General features: G+C 37.4%; 1 protein-coding gene across 1 annotated transcript; it reads right to left on the bottom strand.

Annotated features, from left to right (window-relative positions):
* Nucleotides 1-16,062: 16,062 nt before the first annotated feature.
* LOC116896115 (small proline-rich protein 2I-like) lies at nt 16,063-16,308 on the bottom strand. The gene has a single exon (XM_032897079.1). It carries the CDS (start codon nt 16,306-16,308, stop codon nt 16,063-16,065), a length of 246 nt encoding a protein of 81 aa, XP_032752970.1.

The raw sequence follows: 16,308 nt of genomic DNA, 5'->3' as shown, positions 1-16,308 counted from the left end.
TTTCATTCCTTCTCCCAAGATAAAGTATTTTGTCAAAGAAACAAGTAATGCTGTTTACACAAGAGAACACCTTTAAGACAGGCTGTCACAAGTACTGCTGCCCTGAAAAATAACAGCACCAGTTCCTGTCCTCTTCATTACATGTATTACCCCAGCAGGGTGTCTGGGATTGGAGAGTAAAGGACAGCTGAAGAAAGTCTTAGGTTGTAATACCTACTTAGGTATATAGCCTTTCAAAGTACACCAAATGATGTACATAAAAGAGAAATATTCTGTGTTCTACAAGTTATTATATGTAAAGGAAAGCCATGTGTCACCCTTGACTGTTGTATCCACTGTGAATTTTCTTACTGCTAGGTAGGTCCCATTCATCCCATAACCAAAGCTGAGCTCAAGACACTTACTCTGTCAAAATTGACTACAGCACATGCAAAGAACAAAATGACAGACCAACTCAAGAAAAGATACTCACCAGGTTCTCCAAAGTAGTCTAGGATGTGACTATCCGGAATCTGCAGTCATACAGTCAAAGGACCAATTTATAGAACTGGCTGGTTATCCCAGTGGAGGCAGAGATGACTGAGAGTGGGCAGGTCCCAAAATTTCCAAACCAAAATGCAAATCCACTCATGACTGGTTTGACTGAGACTCTACAAAATGGGAAACGTCCTGTTCCTGGACATCATCACTGTTGAGAGCTGTGACTCAGTGAGTCCTTCCCTGTTTTAAGTTTCAGTAAGATCTAACTGGTTGCCTATGTGCTCTTTTGTGATTGTAGCCAATGTTATTTTTTCCTCTGTTACAACTCTCATATGTCCTAAATTATGTATTTTATTTGTTCTACTTTAGCTTATTAATAGTCTCTGTTGCCTTTGCTCACTTCTTCTTCTTTTTTTTTTAATATAATTTGCCTATAGACTGAAAGAAAGTATTAAAAAAATTTTGTGGTTTTAGCTTCATGTATGAAAACCCTGTGCCTAGAGTCAATTCATGTCTCCTTCCTGACAATGTTTTTTTTTTTCTGAATATCGGAAAATTGTATATGCCTTTTTTAGTGAATACTAATTGTTTTTGGTCTTATGACATTCTTCAGGACTGCGTGTCAAATGACATATTTCAGATATATATTTGAACTCACTTTTGAAGATAATCACAAGACTGCTTGTCATGATAGTAGCACAAATTTAGGTGGTTAACACATGCACACACAAACACACACACACACACACACATGCAAGCACGCCCGCACACACATGCACACAAACAGAGAGAGATGGTGGCAAGGGGGCAGGATCTGAGGCAGACAAAGAGAAACAGAGACACATACACAGAAAGACCATGAGTCTTAGAGCTTAACCTCCATCCCATGTAGCTATATGTATCACTCCTGTTTTTCTAAGGTTTACTTTAATTACTGTCAAATAAATACTGACAAAATAAAACATTATTGTTTTGCAATTTTAAATTCATTAGATAGTATTTGAAAAGGCCATTTTTGATTATACAAAATTTTGAACCAAAATCAAATAAATATATATGCTTTTAAAGACACTGTTTAAAATGTCTGAATTTTTATACAGTATCATCAAAATTTTCAAGTTATTATTAACTGTATTCCAGCCTGATAAATACTTTATTTTTAAGTATATTGCTAAAAGAATAAGAAATATACACAACCATTTTCTAAAAGTTCCTTCTGGCTTCTAGTTTCTGTCCTAAATACAATCCATGCCAAATATGTCTACAGATTACAGGTAAAAAATATGATGAGAATATACACCACATAACACTATATGAGCATGTAAAAGACAGAGTCTAAGCTGTAATAACTATGGATAGAACTATGTTCTGTAAACTGGTTAGTCAAAAAGAGGAAAACAAATACTGTGTGATTTCACTCATATTACATCTCTAAGTAGTTGATCTCACAGATAGATAAACCCTTAGCCAGACTAACGAGAGTGTGTCCAAATTAACAAAATCAGAAATGAAAAGGGAGACATAACTACAGAATCAGAGGAAATTCAAAAAATCATCAGATCCTACTACAAAAGCCTATATTCAATAAAAAATGAAAATCTGCAGGAACTGGACAATTTCCTAGACAGATACTAGTTACCAAAAGGAGGCTGGCAACTTGCAGGGGTTAGGGAAAGCAGATGCAATATAGTATAAGGAACTTAGCCAGAAGAGACTGGGTTGGAATAAAGATAGTGATTAGGTTATGTAATTTTGTTTCAATTAAAACCATAATTTAAAAATCAAACTATAATGTAAGAAATAACATTAAAGCCAAGCTGTGGTAGTGCAAACCTTTAATGCCAATACTTGGGAGACATAGGCAGGAGGCTCTCTAAGTTCTAGGCCATCCTGATCTACAGAGCAAGTTCAAGGACAGTAGGTACTACACAGATTATACAGAGGAATTCTGTCTCAAAAAACTTAATAAATAAATAATAAATAAAATTAATCAAATATCAACAAAACACCTACAATAATACCTACAATAATCAAAAATATCTACAAATATAAAATGAGAATTTCCAAAGGAATAAATATTGATGTATGATAAGTATTTCTAACAGTGTTCAACAACATTACCCATAGAGAAAATGCAGATCTAAATTTGAGGTTGCAGCCAACCATTGGAACAAACATGGGGAACCCAATAGAGGAGTTCGGGAAGGACTGAGGATCTGAAGGGATTTGCAACCCATAGGAGGAACAACAATATCAACCAACTAGAACCCCTAGAGCTCCCAGGGACTAAACCACAAACTAAAGAGTACACATGGAGGGACCCATGGCTCCAGCTACATATGTACCAGAGGATATCTTTGTCTGGTATCAATGGAAGGGGAAGCCCTTAGTCCTGTGAAGGCTTGATGCCCCAGCATAGGAGAATACTAATTCAGTGGGGCAGGAGTGATTGGATGGGTGGGAGAGCACCATCATGGAGGCAGGGGCTGGGGAGTGCATGAAATGGGGAGTTTTCAGAGGGGAAACCAGGAAGTGGATAACATGTGAAATGTAGATAAACAAATAAAAAAATTAGTAGATAAATTTGAGATTCTATCTCAGACTTGTTAGAACAGATATCATTAAATCAACAGAACCAAAACCTGGTTCTTTGAGAAAATCAACAAAATAGATAAACCCTTAGCCAGACTAACGAGAGGACACAGAGAGTGTGTCCAAATTAAGAAAATCAGAAAAGAAAAGGGAGACATAACTACATAATCAGAGGAAATTCAAAAAATCATCAGATCCTACTACAAAAAGCCTATATTCAACAAAACTTGAAAATCTGCAGGAAATGGACAATTTCCTAGACAGATACCAGTTACCAAAGTTAAATCAGGAACAGATAAACCATTTAAACAACCCCCTAACTACTAAAGAAATAGAAGCACTCATTAACAGTCTACCAACCAAAAAGAGCCCAGGTCCAGATGGGTTTAGTGCAGAATTCTATCAGACCTTCATAGAAGACCTCATACCAATACTACCCAAATTATTCCACAAAATTGAAACAGATGGAGCACTACCGACTTCCTTCTATGAAGCCACAATTACTCTTATACCTAAAGCATACAAAGACCCAACAAAGAAAGAGAACTTCGGACCAATTTCCCTTATGAATATCGATCCAAAAATACCCAATTCTTGCAAACTAAATCCAAGAGCACATCAAAACAATCATCCATCATGATCAAGTAGGCTTCATCCCAGACATGCAGGGATGATTTAATACACGGAAAACCATCAATGTAATCCACTATATAAACAAACTGAAAGATAAAATCCACATGATCATTTCATTAGATGCTGAGAAAGCATTTAACAAGGTTCAACACCCCTTCATGGTAAAAGTCCTGGAAAGAATAGGAATTCAAGGCCCATACCTAAACATAGTAAAGGCCATATACAGCAAACCAGAAGCTAATATTAAACTAAATGGAGAGAAACTTGAAGCAGTCCCACTAAAATCAGGGACTAGACAAGGCTTATTCAATATAGTTCTTGAAGTTCTAGTTAGAGCAATCAGATAACAAATGGAGATCAAAAGGATATAGATTGGAAAAGAAGAAGTCAAAATATCACTATTTGCAGATGATATGATAGTATATTTGAGTGATCCCAAAAGATCCACCAGAGAACTACTAAACCTAATAAACACCTTCAGCACAGTGGCTGGGTATAAAATTAACTCAAATACATCAGTAGCCTTCATCTACAGAAAAGAGAAACAAGCCGAGAAAGAAATTAGGGAAATGACACCCCTCATAATAGTCCCAAATAATATAAAATACCTCAGTGTGGCCTTAACCAAGCAAGTGAAAGATCTGTAGGATAAGAACTTCAAGCCTCTGAAGAAAGAAATTGAAAATCTCAGGAGATAGAAAGAGCTCCCTTGCTCATGGATTGGCAGGATTAACATAGTAAAAATGGCCATTTTACCAAAAGTGATCTACAGTTTCAGTGCAATCCCCATCAAAATACCAAGTCAATTCATCAAAGAGTTAGACAGAACAATTTGAAAATTCATCTGGAATAACAAAAAACCCAGGATAGCTAAAACTATCCTCAACAATAAAAGGACTTCCTGGGAATCACTATCCCTGAACTCAAGCAGTATTACAGAGCAATAGTGATAAAAACTGCATGGTATTGGTACAGAGACAGACAGATAGACCAGTGGAATAGAATTGAAAACCCAGAAAGGAACCCACACACCTATGGTCACTTGATTTTTGACAAAGGAACCAAAACCATCCAATGGAGAAAAGATAGCAAATGGTGCTGGTTCAACTGGAGGTCAGCGTGTAGAAGAATGCAGATTGATCCATTCTTATCACCTTGTACAAAGCTTAAGTCCACATGGATTAAGGACCTCCACATCAAACCAGATACACTCAAACTAGTAGAAGAAAAAATGGGGAAGAATCTCGAACACATGGGCACTGGAGAAAATTTCCTGAACAAAACACCAATTATGCTCTAAGATCAAGAGTCGACAAATGGGATCTCATAAAACTGCAAAGCTCCTGTAAGGCAAAGGACACTGTTGTTAGGACAAAATGGCAACCAACAGATTGGGAAAAGATCTTTACCAATCCTACAACTGATAGAGGGCTTATATCCAAAATATACAAAGAACTCATGAAATTAGACTGCAGGGAGATAAATCACCCTATTAAAAAATGGGGTGAGTGCTAAACAAAGAATCCCACACAGCTGAGGAATGCGAAAATGCTAAGAAACACCTAAAGAAATGTTCAACATCTTTAGTCATAAGGGAAATGCAAATCAAAACAACCCTGAGATTCCAACTCACATCAGTTGGAATGGCTAAGATCAAAAACCCAGGTGACAGCAAATGCTGGCAAGGATGTGGAGAAAGAGGAACACTCCTCCATTGTTGGTGGGATTGCAGACTGGTACAACCATTCTGGAAATCAGTCTGGAGGTTCCTCGGAAAGTTGGATATTGAAATACCTGAGGACCCAGCTATACCTCTCTTGGGCATATACCCAAAAGATGCCCCAACATATAACAAAGACACATGCTCTACTACACTCATAGCAGCTTTATTTATAATAGCCAGAAGCTGGAAAGAACCCAGATGCCCTTCAACAGAGGAATGGATACAGATAATGTGGTACATCTACCTAATGGAATAGTACTCAGTTTTTAAAAACAATGACTTTACGCAATTCATAGGCAATGGATGGAACTGGAAAATATCATCCTGAGGAGGTAATCCAATCACAGAAAAACACACATGGTATGTACATATTGATAAATGGCTATTAGCCCAAATGCTTGAATTACCCTAGATGCATAGAACACATGAAACTCAAGAAGGATGACCAAAATGCAAATGCTTCACTCCTTCTTTATAAGGGGAACAAGAATACCCTTGGGAGGGAATAGGGAGGCAAAGCTTAGAACAGATGCAGAAGGAACACCCATTAAGAGCCTGCCCCAGATGTGACCCATACATATACAACCACCAAACTAGATAAGATGGATTAAGTAAAAAAGTGCAGGCTGACAGCTACTGAATGTAGATCTCTCCTGAGGGACACAGCCAGAATATGCAAATTCATAGGCGAATGCCAGCAGCAAACTACTGAACTGAGAATGGGACCCCCATTGAAGGAATCAGAAAAAGGACTGAAAGAGTTTGAAGGGGCTTGAGACCCCATATGAACAATAACGCCAACCAACCAGAGCTTCCAGGGACTAAGCCACTACCCAAAGACTATACATGGACTGACCCTGGGCTTCAAATGCATAAGTAGCAATGATTATCCTAGTAAGATCACCAGTGGAAGGGAAAGCCCTTGGTCCTACCAAGACTGAACCCCCAGTGAACGTGATTGTTTGGGGGAGGGCAGTAATGTTGGGAGGAGGGGGAGTGGAACACCCATATAGAAGGGGAGATGAAGGGGTTAGGGGGATGTTGTCCTGGAAAGTGGGAAATGGAATAACAATTGAAATGTTAGTAATAAATACCCAAGTTAATAAAGATGGGAAAAAAAAAGAAATCAAGAAAAGATATACCTAATCCTGTAAAGATTTGATGTTCAGGGAAGTGGAATGCACAGGGATTAGGGTGTTACACCCTCTCAGAGGCAAAGAGATGAAGAACTTTAGGCGGGAGGAAGAGGAGGGAGTCAACATTTGAAATGTAAGTAAATAAATAAATAAATAAACAAACAAATAAGAAATCAAGCAACAAGTGCTAATGAAGAAGAGAACAAAATAATAAACACTTATGTACGTTGGCAGGTATAAATACTGGTGCAGTCAGTGAAAATCTGTGTGATGATTCCCCAAAAAACTAGATTAATTCTGACTCATCTAGTACTTTCCAGTGCATTCACCAAAAAACATTTATAGTCTACTATTAAGATATTTGCTACCTCTATTCACAATTGCTTTACTATAGAATCAGCCTGTTTTTACAACATCTAATTTATTACATGATAGAATATTATTTATCTATAAGCAACAGTATAACTGTAAAATTATTAGGTAAATGAATGAAACTAGAAATAATGTAGTGAAGAAACCTGGACATGAGAAAGCAAGTGCCCGATGTTGTTTGTTTGTTTGTTTGTCTTGTTTTGTTTTTATGCATGCGGTCTCTAATCTCTAGTTGTTGCATTTAGCTTAGAACTCCTGGAAAAGCCAGAAGTCTACAAAGAGACTATTGGGAAGTGGTTGCCTTAAAAGGGGTGAGGGTAGAGAGTAGAACACAGAAAATATGAAAGTAGACATGGGAAATACCTGGGGTGAAATGTTTGAATAGCTGAAGACATCTTGCATATTGGTTGCTTAAGAAATCAGGATATAGCTGTGTTAGACACCTCCTCCCTGACAATTTAACTTTCATAGTGCTTAGAAGATGCTACTTAGGCTGAATGAGAAAAGGCATCAATAGTCTTACCTCGCTGTGTACCCAGAAACTTTAGTACCACTCTCCTAGTCAAAATATACCCGCTTGGGCAACAGTGCCATGACTGTTGTGATACTAACCCAATCACTTTATGATTAGCCTGGAAACACTTTCCATCACACACACACACACACACACACACACACACACACACACACACACACACACACACACACACACATATATATATGTGTGTGCATATATCATACTTGGTATTGTGAACACACTCAAAAGCTCGTGTTTGGATAAGACATAAGACCAAGGCAAATTTAAGTTCTTAATTCTCTTGTTAGATGAATTGAAACAATGTGAATGCAACTTCTAAATATATATTCTATTACTTTTTATTGTTTTGTGATTAAAAATACAATGATTAAAAGCAAAGTTTGAGGAGGATGTGATCATTTTTTCTTTCAGTTTCAAAAGGTATGTGGTTCTGCCTGGTTGGGAAGACATTGTAGAAGGATGGTGAGTAGACTAGCATAGGAGGCCAGGAAATCATATTTCATCAACACAGGAGGACAGGAAGTTGGGAAAGGCTGAAAATCTTAACCATTTATATTTGAATACACTATATTTTTTTAATAACATGTGCAGCCATTGCCTCAAAACTTTTTTTATAGAATGTTTCATTCCTGGGTTTCTTTGTAGTTTGTTTATGTATTATTTTTCAGTTTGCCCTTTCCCTTCTTCTGTACAGTCCTTCCTATCTATCCCTTCTTGCTTCTTTTCTAATTCATGCCCTATTTTTCATTAATATCTGTTACATAAATATATGTATATATATGTGTGTGTGTGTGTGTGTGTGTGTGTGTATTCCTGCATATAACTTATTCAGTATGCATAATGTAACTTGTATGTATGTTTTCAGAGCTGACCATTTGATATTGGATAGCCGCCTTCCCTGGGTAAGAGTATTTCCACCACTCTCAGTGTTCCTTTGTTCTTTGTAGTCTCTGTGTAGAATGGAGGCCTCATTGTTTTTCTTCCATCCAGTATAGTATGTTTATTGCTGTTAAAGACACTATTCAACCTTACAAAGAAAGGGAACAACCAACAACCCTAACCAGATAAGACTGGTTAAACCAAAACAACAACAAGTGTGGCTCAATAAACCCAAGGGTGCAGTAGTGACAAGCATACATTTACAGTAATCAGCAAGTCTTGATTGTATTGGATATAAGATCCTCTCAACAAGAGGGGAAAAATGCATTATACTGGAAACCTACTGAAGTTCCCATGACAGGTGAAATTAAGGACATTGGAGAAGAACCTATAAGCTACTTTACTCTCTAAGTACATTCTAAATATCTGTTCTTATACCCACAGGTAAGTATAGCACTTGTTCCCCATGAAGGAGATGGCTATTCCCAACAGAAAGACTATTGTAGAAAACAAAAACCCATCAAAATGCAAATTTTTTATTATGGTTCCAATAGATACATCTACAAAATATCTCCCCCTTTCTATGGCTAAGAGAAATTTCAGGGAAAATGAGAAAAAAAGAAAAAAGCCTGTCAAAGTCAGAGGATCAGGTAGTTTGCTATGAGACTGTTTCTGCTAGTAATTTCACACACTATGTGCATGAAGTTTCACCAACATGAGTGCATAAACAGGAGCTGAGCAAGGACAAATTCAGACATTTCGGAATTCAGAGTTTTCAGAAGTAGTTTTGTGCTTGAGGTGAAGTCTTGTTGCATTTATGCATCCAAGAGCTTCTTCATAAGACTGCTTTGGATGAGCATGTCTAATAATATCCTAAACAAAATGCTAATTATACATAAATGGCTAAGCCAGTACTATACAAAGAAGGACATCACTCTTCTTGAGCATCTTCACTGCTGAAGGGTTCTGAGTCAGAGATCCTTACATTTCCCACATTTTCAGTAACTATTGGCAGCTGTGGAAACTGAAGCATCTTCTAGCTGGTTTCTATACAATTATTTTCTCTTTGACTACCATATCATTTTCTCTTCCTCATCTTCCCTGGATTTGAAACTACCCATGTCAGGTTTTTGCCACTTTGGAGCACACTGATATATTTACTTATATCATTGCATTTCTTATACAATTTCTCACTATGCCATAAGAAGGAAAAAGTAGAAGAAACATCATTTGTGATTCCATGTCCACCTCTGGCAATCTGTATCCATTTTTTTCTCCTCCCAGAGTTTAAATATTTTTCTGGAACAAATTAATAAGAAAAAAGTAATAATAGCATCTGCCTTCCATAACAGGTAAGGCTGGATTAAGCCATCTGCTTAACTAGTTGGAGCCTGACATTTTCTGCAATTCTTTCTTTCATGAACAGAATCACAGTCTCCACCTGTGTGCTCTGCACTAAAGGTGCTGACATCTTACCATTGACAACAGTGCTGTAAACACCAGGTGGAACTCTCCTTTCAGAGTAGCTCCAAGAATGCCTTGCATTACATTGTTGCTAGTATTTCCTCATCTTAATAAAGCAATCATTAAAGCTTTACGGAACATTATAATTGAAGAAGAAAGATTAAAATGAGGAAGGTAAAACGAAGCCTCAATTAGTCCCAACTCTGTTTGGAGAAGCACCCAGACATTGATTCAGGTTCAGTGATGTATGTGAGTTTCCTATGACTGTCAATGCCTCTGACAGTAAGGAAGAATTTAGCTGAGAATGTCATTGTCCTTGTCCCTAATGGGAAAGAGTCATCAGTTCTGTACCCGGGGCCAGGTGCTGAGTAATTTATGACCATAAGATTGCTCAAAAAAGTTAGTACATATAACAAAGAGCCAGGTCAGTAGGAGGCTTAATACTTTCTATATTTGCATATCACACCAATAGTATCTTCCTTAGACAAATATCTAGTAGCTCTTATGCCAAATTACAAAATAACCAACTGTATTGTGATTATGGAGCCATAGGACACAACATTAGTTACATCTGAAGTTTTATTGAGTATAGCCCACTTAGAAAAGTTTAAAGAGACAAAGACCACAGTAGAAAAGGAAAACAAATATTTGTGTGAGAGATGTGAGGGCAGGGTATATCAGGAAATATGGAGAGAGATTACTAACACTGAATATCTTTTGAAAAAGGTACAAGGATCCCACTGCCAATGTTGGAACAACACACTGTTCCTTACCCCAGAACTTCACCTGCCACCCAGGAGGTTTGCCCCAGTCCAGGATATCCAGGTGAGACACCCATGCTTCAATGTATCCATATGCTGGAACCAACAAGTCCAGCAGTGGTGAGCTCTGTTCTACTCGATGGGAGCTCCATCTTCATTCTGGTTCACATCTGCTCCTGCAATAAAGACTCTGTACCCCACATTCTAGCTCACAGCTCTGCTTGCATTTTGAGAGACCTGCAACTATCTGGAACAACCAGTTCCAGAGGCTTTACTCTCAGGTATAACCAGGCTAACCAATACAAGAGACAACCAGACAGAAAAAGGCAAGTTCAAAAGCATAAATCAATAAATGTTAGTGCAATCTGACCATCACAACCCAAAGATTAAAGATCTTTTCCCAACCTGTTGTGTCCTAATGACAGTGTCCTTTGCCTTATAGAAGCTTTGTAGTTTTATGAGGTCCCATTTGTTGATTCTTGATCTTAGAGTTATTAACAGAGACTCTAAAACCCAGAAGATCCTGGTCTGATATCTTATAGACCCAAAGTGACCCACACATACCAGTTCAGACTACTATATCCAGACAAAATCTCAATTATTATGGAAAAATCAAGGAATTTCATGACAAAACCAAATGTAAATAATGTCTTTCAACTAATACAGCCCTATAGATGATACTTGAAGGAAAATTCTAACACAAGGAGAATAACTACACCAAGAAAATACAAGAACTCAACCATATGACAGAAAAACCAAAACAATAGTACTACCACCAACGTCAAAACAACAGGAAAAAATAATCATTTGTCATTAATATTTGTCACCATCAGTGGACTCAATTCACAAATAAAGAGACACTGGCTAACAGACTGGATATGCCATTCTGCTGTATATAAGAAACGCACCCCAGGTATAAAGATAAATAATACCTCAGAGTAAAGAGCTGGAAAAAAGATCTTCAAGTAAATGGACCCAAGAACCAAGCTGGTATAACCATTGTGATATCTAATAAAATATCAAAAGAAGTGGGGAGGAAAATTCATACTAATTAAAGGAAAAATCCACCAAGTTGATATCAGAATTCTGAACTTCTAGTCTCCAAATGCAGGGGCATCCTCATTTGTGAAAGAAAATTTACTAAATCTAAAATTATACATTGAACCACATGTAATAATGGGGATCTTCAACACCCCACTAGCAACAATTGACAGGTAATCAACACACAAAATAAACAAACAATGATGCTAACATGTTATGAACCAAATGGATCTGAAAGATTTCTATAGATCCTTTCACACAAAACCAAAAGAATATACCTTCTTCTCAGCACCTCAGAGAGCTTTTTCTAAAACTGACCATATAATCTGACTCATAGCAAGCTTCAGTAGATACAAGATTGAAAAAATACCTTCACCCTATCAGACAATCATGGATTAAATATGGTCTTCAATAATAACAGAAACAACAGAAGCCCCCTATACTCATGGAAACAGAACATATTTATGGACCTATCTACTCAGTGGTCACTTGGTCAGGGAAGAAAGAAAGAAAGCCTTTCTAGAATGCAATGAAAATGAAGGCATAAAATATGCAAATTTATGAGATGACGAAAGCAATGACGAAAGGAAAATCCATAGCACTAAGTGCCTTCATAAAGAACCTGGAGAGATTTATAGGAGGAATGCAACAGCACACCTGCAAGTTCTAGAACAAAAGGAAGTAAACACACACAAGAGGAATAAACAACAGGAAATAGACTTAGGGCTGAACTTAGTCAATTAGAAACAACCAACCAACCAAACAAACAAACAAACAAAAACCATGAAGAATCAACAAAACCAAGTGCTGTTACTTTGAGAAAATCAGCAATAACAACCTTCAAAATAATATACAATATTTTGGTGTAACTCTAACCAAGCAAATAAAAGACCTCTATGGTAAGAATTTACCTCTTTGAAGAAATAAATGGAAGAAGATATCAGAAGATAGAAAGATCTCTTATGTTCCTGGATCAGTAGAATTACCATAGAGCTATCCCCCAACATCTCTCCTTATGTACCCTCTGTGCCTTTCTTCCCTTTTTCTCTGTACCATGATAATTTGATGGTCTCTGTGTTAATAATCTACAGCAAGGAGAAGCTTCTTTGATCAGGAAATGCAAATTTTAAAATATCCAATAATAAACTAGTGTCAGAGACTAGTGCATGCTCATGAGATAGGTCTCAAGGTGGACCACTTATTTATTCCCTCAGTCTCTACTCTGTCCCCTGTGCATGCAATTTATTTAGACAGGTTAAATTTTGGATGAAAAGGTTTGTGGGTAGATTGGTGTCTCTATCACTCCACTGGGCTTCCTGCCTGGGTACAGGAAGTAGTCTCTTCAGGTTCCATATCCTCAATGTCATGATTCACAGCTAAGGTCACCTCCATTGATTCTTGGGCACCTTCCTTTTACCAGGTCTCTCTCTTGTCCTGGAGATCCCGGTTTTCTAAGTTTTTTTTATGAATCAAATTATAGAACTGAACATCAAGATTAAATGTTTTTGAGTTTTCATTTAACTTTATATTTTACTGCAGTATATCCTATTCCATTAAGAAAATACTGCATGAAAAGAATCAAGATTGTACAATAACATATGCAAAAAATAAGAACAAGAAACAGGAGGTTCTATGCAGACCTCGGATTCTGTGGCTAGAATCACTTCACCCGTACATTATTACATTTAATAATACTTTATTTGATTTGGGGGATGTAGTTTATTTTTATTTTAAGCTTCTTGAAAATAGGTAGTTTCCATGCAATAATATTTGATTATGGTTCTGACTCCTCAACTCATTCCAGAAGTTCTATACCTTCCCACCACAGGTATTTACAAAGTAAAACAGAAGGTAACAAAACGAGATTTAAAAACAAAGAAAATGAATAGCACTAAGCAAATGACCAGAAAAACAAAGACCCAAAGGAAAGCCACAGGAAACACACAGAGATATAGAAACACACATATTGGACAATACAGAAATGTCATTAAAAATGTAAAACAAATACAAATTTGTAAACATATATAAGCAAAGGACCTGTGGATTAACAAAAGAAAAAAGTCCCCAAATTCTTTTGACTTCTATTTGTGTTGGACATCTACAGCTGGCTAAGGGTCCTGGACTTGAATAGTTTGTATACCCATTACGACTGTACTAGAGAAATTGTATTGTTTATTTGCAAGTTGTTATCAATTGGAGATACCCCATTAGACATAGACCTGTCCAGGTCCTGTGTATGCTGCCAGAGTCTCTGCATGTTTGTATATTTACCAGGACTGCTGTGCTTAGAAGAATAATGACGTCAACATCCACATGAGTCTAAATGCTTTGATAGTGGAGTGGAAACAAAACATCAAATAATAAAGCACAGTAAACCAATACTGGACACCAAGAGGTGAGTTTGCACTGCTCCTAAAGATGTGACTGACCAGCCTATTTTGGGGAAACAGAAAACAAACGTCCACTAACAGCTTCCATAAGAGAGGTTTCTCTGCACTATGTGTAAATCTATACCTTGATAGAAGTGGATATGCAGCTCTTTAGTTCCATAAAATATGTTTGTCTCAAGCAGGGACATAGGAGAGTAGATGACTTCTTCTCACTTTGACATTATAATATTTTTTTCTATATTGACAAGATGCCTGGCATTCGCCACATGCTATTTCAAAAAAAATATACTGGAATGTCACTAAAGAATCATTGGAGAAACAAACAAAACTTCATGGTTTTAGTCATTCCCATGAAAACTTTCACTCAATATTACCTTTTGAAAAGCTACCTTGAAGAACCTGACTGTGCTTTGAGGGAATGAACCAAAAAAGACTCCTAAAAATCATGGAGACTCACACTTGTCCTCAAGGTTCTTGTAGCTGAACAGATAACCATGGTGGTTGCAGTGAAACTGTGGTTTAAAATCCATTTACTACAAGCTAACAGCCTTTAGTTCCATTTACATTTTCATGTCAGTCTAGGAAAGGACTTAGTTGTCACATGACATGACCTTAGTTGACCTGTGATTTCAGTACATAAATATAAATGTTAAATATCTTCAGTATTGACAATTCTAAATTAACATGGGAACCACTGATTTGTTTACCTGTGAAACCAGATGAGCTCTTAAAATACCTGCAGCAGTGAGGCACACTGAGAAGATGATTCTTTAGCTTTTATGGACTGTGAAACGAAGCTGGTAGGTAGCAGAGGTGGAGAAACAAAAACAAAAATAATACCAGAATCATCATACCTGTGTAAGAAGAGAACCATCAACATAATAGCAGGACCTGACAGAAAAGTGGTCAAAAAGGGATGCAAATTCTCAGACTGTGAAAGTAGATGAACCCAACATATATGGATATCAGTGTGGAGTCTTCCAAAGAAATAACACTAAAGCAAAACTATCATATGATTCATATTATATGAACACCATCATCACTTATGTTCATATTTAAAAAGTCCAATAGTGCATAAAATAGACATGCCTGCATGCCTATCTGTATGTTAGTACCAACTCCTTAGATTCAAGATAAATAATAAACCTAGTTGCTTACTAATGAATGAATGGTTTTAAAAAATGTGGCATGTATATGTAGTGAAATAATAGTCAGTAATAACAAACAATGATATGGCATTTTTAGAAAGCTGAATGAACTGCATTTTATCATGTTAAGAAATATAAGGACATTTGAAAATATCAGGTTGGCATAGTTGTCTAAATTAGAGATGTAGAAAAACATAACTATGATAATTGATGTAAATATGTAACTATTAGGTCAGAGGAAGGGGTCAATGAAGAGCAAACATATGGGGGAGTTAGGAGAATGTAGAAGCATGTGCAAAGCGGCACACACATTTTGAAATATCAGATACTCTTTCTACGTTAGCAAGTGACCAAGGAGACATTTAGTTGTGCAGAATAAAAGAATGTGTCTCTCAAGCAAATCAACAAACACTATGTAAAATTTGATATGGTCCAATATCAGTCAAAACTTGATTGCGGGAGAATGACCTTGGGATCAGTGAATACAAATAAAGGAACATAAGCATGTCAGGCAGGTAATAGAGTGTTTCAGAAAGGGACACATGAATACCATTAATCAGACTGTGCTTTATTCGGGAAATGAAATCACAGGGACAACACAATTACTAAGGTGACTGACAGTTTTGAAAAACATCTTCTGAGTACACAGACTAGACAGCAGCTGCTCTACCCTCTGAGCATGTGGGACACTGAACCACTGAGAACAGATCACTCTCAGCAGTCACTTGAGAGCAAAAGCAGGAAAACTTCAGGGAAACATCTTCCCTGAAAGGGGACAACACAGGCACATGAAGGGTGAAATGTGGAGAAGAATGCTTTGCATGCATGGCAGATGGAGGTGTTGCTCTGGAAGTAATTTAGATGGATTCCTTCTTTATTCTTGGTCCTGAATTCTTCTGAAGCCATCACTTGCTCTTGGGTGGGCACTTCTGCTGGCAGGGTGGAGGAGGTTGCACAGGAGGGCATTTCTGCTGGTATGAGGGAGGAGGACAAGGCTCTGGGCACTTTGGAGGAGGACAGGGCTCTGGGCACTTTGGAGGAGGACAAGGCTCTGGGCACTTTGGAGGAGGACAAGGCTCTGGGCACTTTGGAGGTGGGCACACAGGAGGAGGCTGGCAGGGCTGCTTGCACTGCTGCTGTTGGTAAGACAT

The sequence above is a fragment of the Rattus rattus genome, chromosome 3, assembly GCF_011064425.1.
Source record: "Rattus rattus isolate New Zealand chromosome 3, Rrattus_CSIRO_v1, whole genome shotgun sequence".
In the NCBI taxonomy this organism is placed as follows: domain Eukaryota; kingdom Metazoa; phylum Chordata; class Mammalia; order Rodentia; family Muridae; genus Rattus; species Rattus rattus.
This window is presented reverse-complemented; position numbering and strand designations above follow the sequence as displayed.